The 19,361-nt window shown below is 43.1% G+C and overlaps 1 protein-coding gene across 1 annotated transcript; it reads left to right on the forward strand.

Moving 5' to 3' along the window:
- The first annotated feature begins 405 nt into the window (after window positions 1-405).
- Window positions 406-18,402, forward strand: LOC131801621 (protocadherin-like wing polarity protein stan). Its single transcript, XM_059120459.1, has 4 exons — window positions 406-2,306; window positions 5,722-13,111; window positions 16,311-16,856; window positions 16,929-18,402. Exons 1-4 carry the CDS (start codon window positions 710-712, stop codon window positions 18,400-18,402), a joined length of 11,007 nt encoding a protein of 3,668 aa, XP_058976442.1. The 5' UTR covers window positions 406-709.
- The last annotated feature ends 959 nt before the right edge of the window (window positions 18,403-19,361 follow it).

Raw genomic sequence — 19,361 nt, forward strand, 5'->3', positions numbered from 1 at the left:
AATTAAGGTCTGGACCGCACTCATACACACCTCCACACCAAAAACCACACACTCACATAATTCTTTGACCACATCAAAACTTCATTGAAAGAAAGGAAGAAAAAAAACAAAACATCAACAACAGCCGCTGCAAAAGGATACAAAGTAGAAGAAGGGAGAAATTATACAACACTTAGCTAGCCACTTGCATTTACACAGATACACACACACTCACTCACTCACTCACTGTGTGTGTGAACACTTTTACTTATCACTTTGATAAGACCACAGTTGTAACCACACACACACACATACTTACGCAAAAAGAACTCAGAGTGGCTCCAATAAACGCAAAATGTGTTTTCAACAACATCCGGAAGAGTGGCTGCCATCAACAAAGTCCTCGACAGCAACAACATCATCAGCACCAACATCGTTATTAGCAACTAAAACTGTAACACAAACACATTCCATCTCCGAAACTATTTCTCATTCATCATTACCCACAACAACAACAACAAGAACAGCAACATCAAGCAAAGCAAATGCAACTGAAACAATTTCAGCCACATTAAAGAGAGTGCCAGACTTTGTGAGTTGTAGCCACCAAGATACAACCACTTTCACATCAACAACAGCAACAAAAACAACAACAACAAGATGGCAACACAACCATCAACAGGAGCAACCAGCAAGAGTGGGGAAGAGGCGGCCACACTTTAATGCCATAATGCCACTCACACCCATCAGATCCATCCGCCGCCACCCACTCTTAATACTCTTAGCCATCATCTGCCTTACAGTACAAATCTCCAGTGCGTATCTGATAATTGTCCATGAAGATGCTGCACCTGGAACGGTGATATTCAATGCGTCGGTGTACAAATTGGGCTCGGAGCGCCATTACAAAATTAATGCCCACAAATCGGCCCATTTCGTACATCATCTAGTCTCGGTCAATCACAAGGATGGCCAGATACAGCTGAAGAAATCCCTGAAATGTGATGGAATCTATTATCCGAATCTGTTCACCTTCTATGTGGACTCGACATCGAATCGTTTGCGTAGCATCGACTATTACAGTTTGCCCATACGGATATTTGTGTCGGGCCACACGTGCAACGAAGATCGTAGGGTGGAGGAGGAAATTCATGGCCGGCACTATGAGGAGGAGGATACAGGCTATTCGAAACGTAGACGTCGAAGATTTATTGAAGAGCTCGACCCTTTGGAAGAATATGAGCGCAGTTATGGCGAGTTTCGGGACACAAACAGGCACAGCAATTCGCTAACACTCCAACCGTACAGCCACAACCATTCCCTCAATGAATTTCGGGATGGTGATCTCATTTTTGGCAACTCCTTTGACAATGAAATGCGCCACCGGATTTTGAGTCGCAAACGTAGATCCATGCTCTCCCTGGAAACATCCTCACCATCTTTCTCCTCTTCTCTGTCCTATGGAAATTTACATCGCCGCATTTCGGAGGCCAAACAATGGATATCTGAAACCTATGCCTCCTATGCCATACACACCACAGATAAATGGAACCAAATCTGCCTGCGAAAATCCCAGTTCATCAACAATCTGAATGCCTTTCTGCCACGTTCCATATGCCAGCATTGCAAGGTCAACTTCCTCGATGTGAACGATGAACGTTTTGTGATCGAACATCAAAATCGCGATTTGGTGGCCAGTCGTGATGTTTGCATTCATGAATCGATGTGGAAGGTTAGTATAACCTTCAACATACGCTGTGATCGCAGTGACATCGTGGACTCAGATCATCGTCTGAAAATCGTCTACCACTATCAGGAATTCAATGACACCGACATTGCAAAACGTGTAAGGCGAGAGCTGCGCAATCAATCGCCCTACTTCGAGCAGGCCTTATATGTGGCCTCGGTGCTGGAAGAACAGCCAGCGGGGTCTAGTGTGACCACAGTGCGAGCCCGTGATCCCGAAGATTCTCCCGTAGTCTATTCAATGGTTTCCCTTCTCGATTCGCGTTCTCAATCTTTGTTTAAAGTGGACTCAAGAACTGGTGTTGTCACCACATCGGCCAGTTTGGATCGTGAATTAATGGATGTTCATTATTTCCGGGTTGTCGCCACCGATGATAGTTTTCCACCCAGGTCTGGCACGACAACGTTACAGGTTAATGTTCTAGATTGCAATGATCATAGTCCCACCTTTGAGGCGGAACAATTTGAAGCGTCGATACGTGAGGGAGCCACCGTGGGATCCACTGTCATAACCTTGAGAGCTACGGATCAGGATATTGGCAAAAATGCCGAAATTGATTATGGCATTGAGAGTATAACAGGTGAGATGACCCATTTTTCTTTTACTTTTTTTAAAAAATCTCACATTCACAGCTAATATTTTACACTTTTTAACACTTTCCCTGTTCCGGAAACTGGAAGAATCAACTATTAATGCAATTTTAACAATCTTTCGCTTTATAAATAAATTTAATAAAATTATCGTACACATATCCAAAACCAGATACCAACATTGACCTCAATTTCAAATTTCAGAATTCCAGCTCTATCCAATTTAATACCACTTAGTACTTTTCGTAAAATTACAGTACATATCTCTGAAACTACCTCCATATGTCCAGGCTATAGATAAACAAAGACCTTAATTCCAAATTTCAGATTTCAACCACTATCTCTTCACCCGATACCAAAGTGTATTAAATATAGTACTATTTAGTGCTTTTCGTACACTTGTAGTACCGATTTTCAAAAACACTACTTCATCGCAAACCAACCATCAAAAGAGACCTCAATTAAACATTTCTAAATTCCAGCTTCAACCGCTTACCCTAAACAAATCTGTAGCAAATTTAGTACAGTTTACACACTCAGCGCACATTTCCAAAAGGACCTTCATATATCTAACATATTTTCCAATCTTGATTTTCATACCAAATATCAAATTTTTTTCTCTATCCATTCACATAATAGCAAAATTCACATAATGTTCATCGAGCAAATGGAGATGATTTCAGTGGAAATTCTCATTAATGGGCGTTTGCACTGGTATATGATTTCCCAAGAAGATGAAGAATTTCAATTACAATTCAAAATTGTAGGTCAAATTTAAAAAATCGCATGCGATACAAAAATATGATAAAAATTGAAAAAAGGGAACAAAAGATATTCTCTTTTTTACTGGTATATTTTTTCGCGATTTTCTTAAATTTTATCGTTTTCTGGCAAGAGACCATTCCGAATTGATGGGAATTGTGAAAATCGGCCCAGCAGTTCCTGACTCATAAGCAGAATAAATAAGATATATTCTTTTACATATATATTGTACCTATTTTGCTTTATATCTGATTTCTTGGCTATTAGCATCTCTGTAATCGTGATTTGACTGAGATTGAAAATATACGTGGTTTAGTGGACATTTTCCTATTTTCTTATATAAGAGGGTCTATTTTGGTAGGTTTCTGTCCACTCCTAAACTCTAGCTCCATGTAAATTTTCGAGTCAATTGGTTCATAATTGTGGCCTATAGACAAACTGCAAAATCAGGAAATTTTTCTGTCCATTTGGTCCATTTCAACCCCTAAATATCGTGCGATCATCTCCAAAAACAATAGGGTTCTATTCTGACCATAACCTCACCTCCATTTTCAATTTCGTGAGGATCGGTTCATAATTGCGACCAGTATTACAGATTACAAATTAACATGGACAGACGGACATACATAGCTAGATCGACTCATCTCGGCGAGATAGGAAGATCCATATATACTTCCCTATGTGGGAAACCAATATTTCGAGGTGTTACATAATTGTTGGCCTAATCAAACTTATAATACCCCCAAACACATAGTGTTATAAGGTATAAAACTGGTTCAGAAAATATTCAAATTCAGGTGTTATCAAAATTCTTATTGCAACGTATGCATTGACAAAATTTACAGTTTTCCTTCACTCCATCAATGACTCGTATTCCAAATATTAGAATTCTAACTCATTCCGCTTGTTCAATACAAATATTGAATTTTTAGTATTTTTCGTACCCTTTTAGTAAGAATTTCAAAAACACAACCTTATCACAGGCCTACTCACAAAAACTTAGAATTGATTGCCTCCAATATTTGCACTTATACCCCTGAAACGGTACAGACGACATCTGCTAATCTGAATTTTTCGAAGATAAGCGGTGAGAGCATTCCTTCGTCTATATATTCATTATTCTATGGTCTGGGTATAAATTCTCAGTCAGTTCCCGAAGTAAAGCAAACAGTTCCCGAAGTAAATCAAACCATAAAAAAACAAGAAATATATTACTTTTATTTAATTTATATGCTCCTGACTGTGACATACAGGGTGAGATGAAAACACTGCAACCACCTTCAAACTGCTGTCATTTCTAATCCGATAGCTGTTAAAATTATTCCAGTGACTGCTCACAATATTGTTTACAAGCGTACAAAAGCATTTTGGTGAGAATTTTACAGAAAAAAAATTATTCGTGATAGAATTCAAGCGTAATAGTGTGCTTTCTTTATAAAATTTGCTTGAAAACCACAAGTGGCTATCGTTAGAGCACTCCAGCATTTAAATGTGAATAAATCTTTTGTGTCTCGTACCATTACTCGTTACCGTGATAGCGTAGCCTGGCGTCTAGAAAGTGAAAGGAAGAAAACAGCAACATCAGCAAAAATGGTTCGAAATGTAAAGAAGCGACTTGATCGAAACCCGCGTCGCCGTGGCCGAAAAATGGCTCGTGAGCTGAACAAATCGCAATATTCCATTCGGCAAATATTGAAAAATGAGCTCAAGGGTTTTAACAATGAAATTCCAAAAAGTGCAAGAACTTAAACCGAAACGGAAAGAAAATAGACTCAAAAGAGCTAATGTTGCTTTGCTTGCCCGAAAGTGGTGAACTGCCGAATTTTGTTGTTTTTCGATGAGAAAACATTCGTTGTCCAGCAGTTTGTAAACAAACAAAATGATCCCGTTTTTCATGCCAAAGAGGTCAGCTGAAAATGTGCACCTTCGGTTGGCCACCAGAACTCAAGCGCCGGCCATGGTGATGGTCGCTCTCCGCTCGTAGTAATCGACCGTGGCATCAGAATAAATGCCGAATATTATCGCAAAAACCTTGGACATTCCAAAAGTACTCAGCACCATCGCACTCAGCACGCGCCACCCAAGAAGGGTTACAAAATGAGGTTCCTCGCTTCATTTTCAGCGCAAAACGGCCACCAAAATCTCCGGGTACCAATCCGTTGGACTATTGCGTCTGGAGTATTTTGGAAAGCAAGGTTGACACTAAAAAATACCAAAGTGTCGATCACCTCAATCAAGGTGATCGCCGGGAATGGGCCAAAATATTGCAGAGCAACATTCGGGCAGTGCGTGACGGTTTGAAGGTCATAATTCGTGCCAAAAGGTGACTAATTCGAACAAATCTATCTAGCTATTTCCGACATTTTTACTTTCATTCAAAAAAAAAAAAAAATTAAAAGAAAATTAAAAATTACGACGTTTGACTCTGTTGCAGTTTTTTATCTCACCCTGTATGATATATGACAATACAAGAATGTACACATCAGTTAGAAAATGCAACCAATTTAGGTCCAATTTTGTATCCAGTGAATAGGCGCACACCGGATCCACTTTACACATCCACCTCTTCTTCTTAACACCTCTTTACTACGCTATTTTCAAACATTGTTTTTTTTAAATCCTTATCCATATATTTTATTTCAGATGGCACTGGAACGCTACAAGATCAAGAGATTCCCATCTTTCGCATAGATGCCCGTACTGGTGTTATTGCAACACGCACCTCCTTGGATCGGGAGACTTCGGATAGTTACAACATTATAGTGACCGCATCGGATATGGCTTCGGCTCAGAGTGAACGTAAAACAGCCACAGCCAGTGTTTTAGTAAAAATCCTGGATGACAATGATAATTATCCGCAATTTAGTGAACGCACCTATACAGTCCAAGTGCCGGAAGATCAGTGGGGCGACGATAATGTGGTGGCTCATATCCGGGCCACCGATGCTGATCAGGGGAATAATGCAGCGATACGTTATGCCATAATTGGTGGTAATACCCAATCACAATTTTCGATTGATTCAATGAGTGGCGATGTGAGTCTGGTAAAGCCCCTCGATTATGAAAGTGTACGGTCGTACCGTTTGGTAATTCGAGCTCAAGATGGCGGCAGTCCGTCAAGAAGTAATACGACACAGCTGTTGGTTAATGTCATCGATACGAATGATAATGCACCGCGTTTCTATACATCCCAGTTTCAAGAATCGGTATTGGAAAATGTTCCCGTGGGTTATAATATTATCCGGGTTCAGGCATACGACAGCGATGAGGGTGCTAATGCTGAAATAACTTATAGCATTTCGGAACGAGATGATAATTTCCCATTGGCTGTGGATCCAAGGTCGGGTTGGGTGCATACCATTAAGCAATTGGATCGTGAGGAACAGAATCGTTATGCATTTCAAGTTATTGCCAAAGATGGTGGTGTGCCACCCAAATCAGCCAGTTCCACCGTGGTGATAACGGTACAAGACGTCAACGATAATGACCCGGTATTTAACCCAAAATATTATGAAGCCAATGTGGGAGAGGATCAACCACCGGGGACGCCAGTTTGTACTGTGACTGCCACAGATCCTGATGAGGATAGCCGTTTACATTATGAGATTACATCGGGTAATACCCGAGGACGTTTTGCCATAACCTCACAAAATGGTCGCGGTTTGATTACCATAGCCCAGTCGCTGGATTATAAACAGGAGAAGCGATTTTTACTGACCATAACAGCCACGGATTCGGGAGGAAGGGCCGACACCGCCACAGTGAACATAAACATTACAGATGCCAATAATTTTGCTCCGATCTTTGAGAATGCTCCCTATAGTGCGTCGGTGTTTGAGGATGCTCCAATTGGCACCACGGTACTGGTGGTATCGGCCACTGACAGTGATGTTGGTATAAATGCCCAGATAACATACTCATTGAATGAGGAAAGCATCAACGGACTGGGTAGTCCAGATCCATTTTCAATTAATCCCCAAACCGGAGCCATTGTGACCAGCGCCTTGCTGGACAGAGAGACAACCAGTGGTTATTTATTGACCGTAACAGCCAAGGATGGTGGCAATCCCTCGTTGAGTGACACCACAGATGTGGAGATCAGTGTCACCGACGTCAATGACAATCCGCCACATTTTAAGAATCCCCTTTATCAGGCTTCCATTCTCGAAGATGCCCTGGTGGGTACATCAGTGTTGCAAATTGCAGCCACTGATCCAGATATTGGCCTAAATGGACGCATAAAATATTTGCTCAGTGATCGTGATGTGGAAGATGGTTCATTTGTGGTGGATCCCACTTCGGGTACCATACGTACCAACAAAAACCTGGATCGGGAAAGTGTGGCCATATACCATTTGACAGCCATTGCTGTGGATAAGGGATCACCGCCCATGTCGAGTACGGTGGAGGTCCAAATACGTTTAGAAGATGTTAATGATTCACCACCCACCTTCCCTTCGGATAAAATAACCCTCTATGTCCCGGAAAATTCTCCTGTTGGCTCGGTGGTTGGGGAGATACATGCCCATGATCCCGATGAAGGTATAAATGCCGTGGTCCATTACAGCATAATTGGCGGGGATGATTCGAATTCCTTTTCCCTGGTAACACGGCCGGGTTCGGAAAGGGCCCAATTGCTGACCATGACAGAGTTGGATTATGAATCGAATCGTAAACGTTTTGAATTGGTCATAAGGGCCGCCTCGCCACCCCTAAGAAATGATGCCCATGTTGAGATATTGGTGACCGACGTCAATGACAATGCCCCCGTTTTGAGAGACTTTCAGGTGATTTTCAACAACTTCCGTGACCATTTTCCAAGTGGAGATATTGGTCGGATACCAGCTTTCGATGCCGATGTCAGTGACAAGCTAACCTATCGCATACTATCCGGAAACAATGCCAACTTGATAAGATTAAATCAGACAACAGGCGGCCTAAGTCTGAGTCCCCAGCTGAACACGAATGTACCGAAATTCGCCACCATGGAGGTGTCGGTGACGGATGGCATTAACGAGGCCAAGGCCATAATGCAATTGGCAGTGCGTCTCATTACCGAGGATATGCTCTTCAATTCGGTAACAGTTCGCCTCAATGAAATGACGGAGGAGGCCTTTCTCTCGCCACTGCTGAACTTCTTTTTGGATGGTCTGGCCGCCATAATCCCCTGTCCCAAGGAGAACATTTTCATATTTTCCATACAGGATGACACCGATGTCACATCGAGAATTTTGAATGTGAGCTTTTCGGCCAAACGTCCGGATGTGTCGCATGAGGAGTTCTATACGCCACAATATCTCCAGGAGAGAGTTTATCTGAATAGGGCCATATTGGCTAGACTGGCCACCGTAGAGGTCTTACCCTTCGATGATAATCTGTGTGTCCGGGAGCCATGCCTGAATTTCGAGGAATGTTTGACGGTTTTGAAATTCGGCAATGCCTCTGATTTTATACACAGTGATACGGTGCTATTTCGTCCCATTTACCCGGTGAATACTTTTGCCTGTTCCTGTCCCGAGGGTTTTACGGGGAGCAAGGAACATTATCTCTGCGATACAGAAGTGGATCTTTGCTATTCGGATCCCTGTCAAAACGGTGGCTCCTGTATGCGTCGAGAGGGTGGCTACACCTGTGTCTGTCCGCCCAGCCACACGGGAGTGAATTGTGAAACTGATATTAAAAAACTGAAGCCTTGCATGTCGGACATCTGTGAGGGTGGTTTGTCCTGCATGAACAACTATATGACCAGCCAACCGCCGCCCTATACGGCAACATGTGAGCTGCGTTCCCGTTCGTTCTCACGCAACTCTTTCCTCACCTTTGAGAGCATGAAGCAGCGTCATCGTTTCAATATCAAGTTACGTTTTGCCACTGTCCATGAGAATGGTCTGCTGCTCTACAATGGGCGCTACAATGAGCTGCATGATTTTGTGGCCTTGGAAGTAGTGCAGGGTCATGTCACCTTCACTTTCTCGCTGGGCGATCGCAGTGAAAAGGTGGCTGTTTTCCAGCAGAGCAAAGTATCTGATGGCCAATGGCATGATGTGGAGGTAAATTATTTGAATCGCACAGTGACCCTGATTGTGGACTCCTGTGATACAGCCGTGGCCTTGGCGGGCAATTATGGCGACAAGTGGAACTGTGCCAATCAAACCACATTGAAATTGGATAAACGCTGTTCCCTGCTAACCGAGACCTGTCATCGTTTTTTGGATCTAACCGGACCCCTGCAGATTGGTGGTCTGCCACGCATTCCGGCCCATTTCCCCATTGAAAATCAAGATTATGTGGGTTGTATTTCCGATTTGAGAATTGATGAACGTTACATCGATTTGAATTCCTATGTGGCAGATAATGGCACGATTTCAGGATGTCCTCAACGTAACCCACTGTGCTCTTCGGAACCCTGTTTCAATGGTGGTGCCTGTCACGAGGGCTGGAATACCTACACATGTGAATGTCCTGAAGGTTATGCCGGCAATAATTGCCAGGAAACCATACCCGCCCCCTGGCGTTTCTCCGGAGATGGTAGCCTAAGCTTCAATCCCCTGCTCAGGCCTATACAAATGCCTTGGGTCACATCGCTGGCCATAAGAACCCGTCAACGCAATGCCTTCCTGATACAAATACAAATCGGACAAAACAGCTCGGCAGTGGTATGTCTCAAGGATGGCATTTTATATTATATCTTCGATGGCGAACCCATGTTTTTGGCTGGAGCCTTTTTGGCCGATGGCGAATGGCATCGGGTGGAGATAAAATGGATGGGTTCGGAAATATTGTTTTCAGTAGATTTTGGTCAGCGCACAGGAGCGGTGCCCATATCACAAAAAATCCAAGGCCTGTATGTGGGCAAAATTGTCATCGGCAGTCCGGATAGCTCCATTGGCCATGTGGATGATTTACTCTCCTATGAGGGTTGCATACAAGAGGTACGCATTGGAGCCTCCCAAGCGGTGTTGTCCAGGCCCACAATTCGTGAAAATGTTGAAGATGGTTGCCTGTCCAAGGCCGAGTGCCCGGTGACATGTCCCCCGCATTCGAGCTGCACCACTTCCTGGGATCATGCGGAGTGTGAATGTTTGCCAGGTTATGTGGGGCCCGATTGTCTACCAATATGTACGGTGAAACCCTGTATGGCAGGAGTGTGTCGTGCCAATATCTCAGAGCCCAAGGGCTATCATTGTGAATGCAATACCACCTATCAACATGGAGAATATTGTGAGAAAACGGTTCAGCAACCCTGTCCAGGAGGATGGTGGGGTGAAAAGGTGTGCGGCCCCTGTAAATGTAATGTCAAGCAGGGCTATCATCCCGATTGCCACAAGACCACCGGCCAGTGCCATTGCAAGACAAATCATTATCAGCCAATAAATGAGACCGCCTGTATACCCTGTGACTGCTACTCCATTGGATCGTTTAACAGTGCCTGTAATCCGCTGACGGGTCAGTGTGAATGCCGGGAGGGGGTAATTGGTCGTCGCTGTGATTCCTGCTCTAATCCCTATGCCGAGGTCACCCTAAATGGTTGTGAAGTGGTCTACGATGCCTGTCCCAGATCTTTTGCAGCCGGAGTATGGTGGCCTAGAACCCCCTTGGGCAGTACAACAGTGGAGAACTGTCCCACCCCCTCCAAGGGTAAGGGTCAGCGGACATGTGACAGTTTGTCGGGTGGATGGAATATTCCCGACATGTTCAATTGTACCTCCGAGCCATTTGTGGAGCTACGCAAACAACTTTCCCAGTTGGAAAAATTGGAACTGGAATTGAATTCCTTTGTGGCCATAAAGACGGCGGAAAATCTACAGAAGGCCTGTACCACAGTGGATCGTAGTTCCAAGGTTCACAAGAAACCGATGACCAAAGACCATCGACGTTACAAAATGGAATCTTCTTTCCTGCTGAATGAAAACAACAATGTCTGGTCACATGAACTGGAAATGGAATATCTTTCGGATGAAATGAAATTCTCTCATGATCGTCTGTATGGAGCCGATCTCTTGGTCACAGAGGGTTTGCTGCAGGAACTCATAAATTATGAACTCATGCAGAATGGTTTGAATTTAACCCACTCCCAGGATAAATATTTCATCAAAAATCTCGTGGAGGCAGCCAGTGTTATTTTGGATCGTAAATACACGGCCGAATGGAAGAGGGCCTCAGAACTAATACAACGTGGCCCCGATGACCTGCTGGATGCCTTCAACAAATATATGGTCATATTGGCTAGATCCCAACATGATACCTACACGAATCCCTTTGAAATTGTACAGCCCAACATGGCTTTCGGGTTGGATATTGTAACGGCCGAGTCGTTGTTCGGTTATGAACCCGAACAGCTGAGCGAATATCATAAAACGAAATATTTCAAGCCGAATGCCTTTACCACGGAGAGTATTATTTTGCCCGACACCAGTGGATTCCTGCAACATTCAGCCAAACAAAAACCGGTTATTACCTTCCCCAAATACAACAACTACATTCAGGATAAAAGTAAATTTGATAAATACACAAAGGTTCTGGTACCGTTGGATATGTTGGGCATTACCCCACCCGACAGCAATGAGGTGACCTATGGCACAAATGACTACAAGGCCATAATATCCTATGCCCAGTACAAGGATGTGGGTCAATTGCTGCCGGATATGTTCGATGAAACCATCACCCGACGCTGGGGTGTTGACATTGAGGTGGCCTCACCCATCTTGTCGCTGGCCATATTGGTGCCCTCTACCGAGGCCGAGGAGAAACGCATAGAAATCCCTTATCGTAAAATCTCATCACAGAAAACCTATTCGGCCACTGGATCCAGTGAACAGGAATTCATTGAGGTCTTTGATGTGCCCAAGAAACATGGCGGCAGTGGGAGTCAGGCCAGCTCGAATTCGGCCAGTGAGGAGCACATGATTGAAAATATACGCATAACAGCTCATGAGATTCCACCAGCATCGTCGTCGTCCTCGGGCGCCTCCTCTTCGAGGGAGCATGACAGTAACGAGGCCATGGAAATAGAAGATCCCGAAGAGCCTCATCTGAATGTACGCTTCGATGACAACATTGAATTCCATGGCAATTCGGGAGAAGAGGTCATCAACTCCCCCGAAGATATGGGCCACTATGATCAATCCCAGGAGCAACATGAACATTCCCAGGAACATGAGGACTTGAATCCCGGCAAAGGAGAAAATGAAGCATTCTATCGCAATCGTCGTTTGGTCAAACGCCAGGTTGAGGTCATCTATCCCAGTGAGCAGTCACAAAAGTCTCAACACATTTCCTATCGCTCGCTGGGTTCGCCACATCTCTCACAGCCCATCAAACTGCAAATGTGGCTGGACATTGAGCCAGGACGTTTTGGACCCCGTTCCAATCCTCAGTGTGTACGCTGGAACTCCTTTACGAATCAGTGGACACGATTAGGCTGTCAAACTGATATACCCGATTATGACAACATTCACCTGCTGCAGGTTCCCAGCAATGCAAATCGGGGTGATGGTGCTGCCGCAGCACTCCAACCACCACCCATCATTGTCAATTGCACCTGTACGCACATCTCCAATTATGCCGTCATTGTTGATGTCATCGATCCCGAGGACATACCCGAACCCTCGCTGCTCGTTCAAATCACTTCATATTCAGCATTCCTCGTCTCGCTGCCCGTCCTCCTGAGCGTTCTGATTGCACTCGCTCTGTTGCGTGGCCAACAGACCAACTCGAATACCATTCATCAGAACATTGTCCTGTGCGTCTTCTTTGCCGAATTGCTGTTCTTTGTCGGCATGCAATCACGTCGTAATTTGCTCGAAAACGAATTCCCCTGCAAACTGATTGCGATTTGTTTGCATTATTTCTGGTTGGCCGCCTTCGCCTGGACGACGGTGGACTGTGTGCACTTGTATCGGATGCTAACGGAGATGCGTGATATTAATCATGGTCCGATGGGTTTCTACTTTGCCATGGGTTATGGTGCGCCCGCCATTGTTGTGGGTCTGTCGGTGGGTGTGCGTGCTCACGAATATGGAAATAGTCTGTTGTAAGTATTAACCGGAATTACCAATACGAAGAAGCAAAGCCAACACACAAACACACACATACACACACTAGAAAAAATTGTTGATTGATTTGGGAGTATTTCTTTGCGATTTTCTTTTTTTTTTTGAGAATGTGTGTGATGTGCTGTGGAAAACATGTAAGAAAATTCATTCATTTGCAGGCCTAAAAGTAGAACTTGATCTGGATTAGAATGCAGTGCAATGCAAAAAACATTTGCATTGTACATGAGCGTGTAACAGAATCAATCGATTCGAAACTAGTTAATGATGGGCAATTTTAGGTTGAAGAACATCCTACCAATTTGGGCAACACAAAAGGAAAAGGAAATGTATTGAGATTTGCAGGCTTTAAAGTCGATTTTGTAAATGGTACCCTGGTGCGTATACGGATACGGATAATAAGTATACGACCAGTTGGTTTTATTTCAATAAGAGACTTATTTGTTTATGCAAGGCAGATAAGGTGGTCAAGATACACATTACTCGCTCAGGTTTTGAAAAACATTAAGAACATAGCAGGCTGTAGCCAATGGTCGAACTTATTTTCTTTAGAGATAATAAGGGTTATAGTATATTGCGGAAGCAATAAAAATATTAGAGGAAAATCCAGCAGATTATAAAAGTAGAGCTAACAAAGAAGAAGATACGTCTATCGACGTTTTTAAAGTTTAAATCGAAAAAGGGAAGTACCTCCCTAGTCCACACTTTTAAATTAAGATTCCTCGAAATTAGTGCATTTTAGATATTAGTGTCTTCGACAATATTGAAAACAAAAAACAGGCTGAGATAAAAAAACTGCAACAAAGTCAAACTCCATAATTTAATTTTTTTTTATACCCTACACCTAAAGGTGGTCAGGGTATTATGTCTTTGTGCATTTGTTTGTAACATGGAGAAGGAAGCGAGGTACACCCATAGTTAGTTTTGAGGATATGCATACAATCACTTTCTGAGTTGATTTATGCATGTCAGTCCGTCCGTCCGTCTGTTCATGTATTCTTGTGAACAAAATGCAGGTCGCATTTATTATCCGATTGAGATGAAATTTTGCACAAATCATTTGTTTGACCCAAAGACGAACCCTATTATCGAGATCGGTTCAGATTTGGATATAGCTCCCATATATAACTTCGTCCGAGTCTTATATTTCTCCAAATGGGATAGAATTTGGCACATACGACCGAATTGAGCCTAGAAGGTAGTATGCCAAATTTGGTGAAGATCGGTTCAGATATAGCTATAGCTCCCATATATATTGTTAATCCGATTTGTTATTTTTGTACTGCGCAGCCTTAAAATGCACTCCGTAACAACGATATTCAGGGAAATATATCAAATACAGCTCAGAAATACCTTTGCTAAATTTTATCGAGATCGGTTCAGATTTAGATATAGCTCCCATATATATCTTCGTCCGATTTACCTTTTATTGTGCACCAAATATCTAATATTTGCCCAAATGGGATGGGCAAATTTGGCTCAGATCGGTTCAGATATAGCTATAGCTCCCATATCTATTTTTCATCCGATTTGTTGTATTTGTTACCCACAGCCCATAAAAACTTTTAATTGTTATGTGGAGCTCAACTAAATTAGCAAAGTGGTGTAGGGTATCATAAAATCGGCCCCGGCCGACTTTAGGACTTTCTTCACTGGTTAAATTTAAAAAAGCAAGCAAATTTTAAAATAAATTAAGATTTGTTCGAATTGGTCACCTTTGGCACGAATTATGGCCTTCAAACGGCCAATGAAACCGTCGCAAGCTACCCGAATGTTGCTATGCGGTATTTTGGCCCGGCGAAGCGACACTTTTATATTTTTTAATCGCAACCTTGCTTTCCAAAATACTCCAGACACAATAGTCCAACAGATTCGTATCCGGAGATTTTGGTGGCCATTGTGAGCTGGAAATGAAGCGAGGAACCTCATTTTGTAACCATTCTTGGGTGGCGCGTGCTGAGTGTGAGTGATGGTACTGTTGTCTGCGCCCAAAATATTTGCGTGCCCAAGGCTTGAATACACCCTCCAGAATATTTTCGCCATAATATTCGGCATTTGTTCTGATGCCACGGTCGATTAATACGAGCGGAGAGAGACCATCGGCTGTTATGGCGGCCACTATCCGGCGCTTGAGTTCTAGTGGCCAACCGAAGGTGCACATTTTCAGCTGCACATTTCTGCGGCAAGTAAACACGATCAGTTTGTTTGTTAACAAACTGCAGGACAACGAATGTTTTCTCATCGGAGAAAACCAAATTCGGCAGTTCACCACTTTCGGTCTAGCGAAGCAACTCTTTAGCTTTTTTAAGTCTATTTTCTTTCTGCTGCAGTTCTTGCATTTTTTGGAATTTCAAGGGATTTACCCCGAGCTCATTTTTCAATATTTGCCAAATGGAATATTGCGATCAATTTAGATCACGAGCCATTTTTCGGCCACAGTGATGCGGGTTTCGATCAAGTCGCTTCTTTTCTTTTCGAACAATTTCTGGTGATGTTTCTGTTTTCTTTCGTCCACTATCTTGACGTCGGGCTGCGCTACCATACCACGATATATGAAATCCAATTTAGATAAGATTTAGAATCTTAACGTCTTCTAGGACCTAGAGTAGAATTTTATGACAAATATTTTTTGTGTTATATTTTGACTTGCTACAATCCCGTTTAAAGGAAGTTTATAACCATACTTTAAAAAAAGAACCAAAAAGTCCTCATCTTTGACACGCTTGAGGGTTAAAATTTTCGACCAATATATTCGCCTTATTTTCATCTGCAATATTGCCGAAGACATTGTATAGCTGAAATGCACGGACTCCGAGGAATTTTAATCTGAAAATGTCCAAGAATGAGAAAAAGGGGAGATCATGTTTCCTCTGTTTGCTTACATTTCGATCTAAACTTTGAATCACCGATACACGTATATCTTTTTTACTCCACATTTATACTTTGCTGGATTTTCCCCGAAATTATTGAAAATTGAATTTTGGTGATGGTCCCAACATCGTGAATAGCATGGCCATATTTCTGGCTTGTGGTGACGATAACTGTGGAAGAGATTATCCGATTTTGTCCAAAGTTGGAGTTTAGCTCAGCTTAATGGCTCTAACACTCTTAAATCCGTACTAATCTAGTTTTACAATTTTCTCACCCCAATCTTTTTCCATATTTTCTCCCCCTTTGCAGCTGCTGGTTATCTGTCTACGAACCTGTTGTCTGGTGGCTTGTTGGTCCAATTGCTGGAATGTCTGTGGTTAATTTACTCATACTCTTCGTATCCGTAAAAGCGGCATTTACCCTGAAAGATCATGTGTTGGGTTTTGGCAATTTACGTACCCTTTTATGGCTTTCGGTGGTATCTCTACCCCTGATGGGTGTTATGTGGGTGCTGGCCGTACTGGCAGCCTCCGAAAGTTCTCAACTGCTAAGTATGTTACTATCCGGTGTGGTGGTATTGCATGCAGTTTTTTGTCTCGTCGGCTACTGCATTATCAACAAGAGAGTAAGAGAAAATCTACAAAGGACCTTCCTGAGATGTATGGGACGTAAGGTACCTCTGCTGGATTCTTCGATGGTGGTCAGTAACAGTTCTCACAATGTCAATGGGACCAATGCGAGGCCCAATAACTTTCTCAACGCCAATGGTTATGATACACAGCGCCGAAACGTGGGTATAAGTGTTTCCAGTACCACATCGCGCAGTACCGCCAAGACCAGTTCCAGTCCATACAGGTAAGAAGAAGAAGAAAATTTGCTAACATTTTTTTACACATTTAATCTGTTCCTTCTCTTCCCCCTTCACAGCGATGGCCAGTTGAGGCAAACCTCAACCTCCACCTCGAATTACAACTCCAATTCAGATGCTCCCAGTTTCTTGCGGGGTTTTGACTCATCCACCACCAGTGGCCAGAGGGAGGGCAAGTCCCGGCGACATCATCGCAAAGATTCCGACTCCGGCTCTGAGACTGATGGTCGTTCGTTGGAGTTGGCCTCTAGCCATTCTAGTGATGATGATGAGTCCAGAACCAATCGTTCTTCCACCACCGGCACAGCCACCAGCACCCATCGCAGTACTGCCGTAAGCATAACTCCTTCCTATCTACCCAATATCACGGAGCATGTCCAGGCCACCACCCCGCCAGAGCTGAATGTCGTACAAAGTCCTCAACTCTTCCCGAGTGTCAATAAACCTGTCTATGCTCCCAGATGGTCAAGTCAGCTGCCGGATGCTTATCTGCAATCCCCACCAAACATGGGTAGATGGTCACAAAATACCGAATCTGATAATGAACACATACAACATCATGGTCAGAAAATGACCATCTCACCCAATCCCCTGCCCAATCCTGATCTCACTGATACCTCATATTTACAACAACATCACAACAAAATCAATATGACACCATCGATATTGGAGAATTTGCAAAATGCTCGACCCTCGGAAAGTTATGATGCCTTGGAAAGGGAAAGCCTGTATGGCAGAAGGCCGGACAACTATGGCCAGTATGATACCATGCCACCGAATATAACGAACTACAAGCCTCCCAGCCATTATGGCAGTGAGCATGATTACAATGGCAGCAATGGTAACAACAGTAATGGTACAGGCAGCGGAGGTGGTGGTGGGGGTGGCAGCTCCAATGGCAATGGTGGCACACAGATTGTCAATCACATGAGAACCTTTAACAATGACAATGCCTATCTCAGCGATAGCATCTACGATAAGCAGAGAACTCTTGGCTCCCCATATATGTCCAAAGATCGCATTGCTCCCGATATTTATGGGTCGCGAGAGAATCACTATAGTCTGAAGAAACATCAACCACCTCCCATGTATGGTACCGATTCCGTGCATTCGGTACATTCCCTGCTGCGCAATGACTATCACCAGCAACAACAACAACAGCAGCAACAACAACAAAGACTACATCATCAAGATCATCATTCGGACCGTTTATCGGAAAATTCCGATAAGAATGGTTACCATTTTCCCTATACCGCCGAGGAGGATCACCTGACAACAAATGCCAGAAAACTAAGTCTACAACATTCCCATTCACCATCGCTGCATGGTGGCTCACAACAGATCCTCAATGGGCATCATCCGCATCATATGGGCCCACAGGGTATGGTAAATGATATCAATAATCCTGGACTGATGGGGAGACATACCCTGAATGGCTCTCGCCATAGCTCCAGAGGTTCATCACCGCCCACATCAAGTATAGCACCCATGCAGCCACTGGCACCATTGACCAGTATTACCGATACAGAGTGAGTACTGTTTTCAAGTTTGAAATGGTTTTGGGAATTTTCGAATAAATTATCCATTTTTTTATTATTATTTGTATTTGCTTCCACATAATGCATTTTTTTGGTTTTAATAAAGTTCACATAGTTTTTGGTTAGAGATTTTAATTTTACGAGGAAAGTAAAGCCAAAGAGGACTTCTAAATATAGAGTAGAGAATTTCTTGTAAGCTGCAGTTCGTATGCACTACGAAAATAACAATTATACGCCCAAAGTAACCTATTCTACATGGTTGGATTATTTTCCAAATTTCTCAAAAAAATATTGGACAATTGCATAAATTAAGGGGAACCTTCCATAACCTCCGCAACGGGAAAATTCAATTTTAGCTAAAGAGGGGTGCTAGTTACTTGTACGATACACTCGAAAGTATCCAAAATATATATTTTATAAAAATACATTTCCAAAAAATATATTTTCAAAGCCTACCGGTTGATCCCGAATTCCAAAATGCACTAAGACCCTCACACCTGTTATGGCGGACGAAAACAATATATGGGCCTTTTGCCAAAAAAAGTGGGCTAATATTAAACAAGTTGTTGTTGGACAAGAACCTAAAATGCTGAAGTACAACAAACTCCGTTGAATCATGAAAGGAACCGAATAACCCGAATCACGATAAAGTTGTTAGACACGAGTTTATGTGTTCACAATTTTTAAACTTTATGACAAGAGCAAACATTTATTCAGAGAGCAAATCATATTCTTAACCATTTGGATACGATATGGGCTTGACAAAATAACCCCGTTTGATATAAAGTTCTCAAGAAAAGCCCTTCGCCCTCAGACGGCCCTCGATGAGCAACAATTGACTTCCTCTGATTTTACTTTCCGGCTCCGCTTTGTCGACAATCGCTACACGTAGATTATCCGGTCAGACAGCCTGAGAGAATTGCCTTTTTCGGCCGCTTTGACTTGAAGATTGGG

The sequence above is a fragment of the Musca domestica genome, unplaced genomic scaffold (genome assembly GCF_030504385.1).
Source record: "Musca domestica strain aabys unplaced genomic scaffold, Musca_domestica.polishedcontigs.V.1.1 17, whole genome shotgun sequence".
In the NCBI taxonomy this organism is placed as follows: Eukaryota; Metazoa; Arthropoda; class Insecta; order Diptera; family Muscidae; genus Musca; species Musca domestica.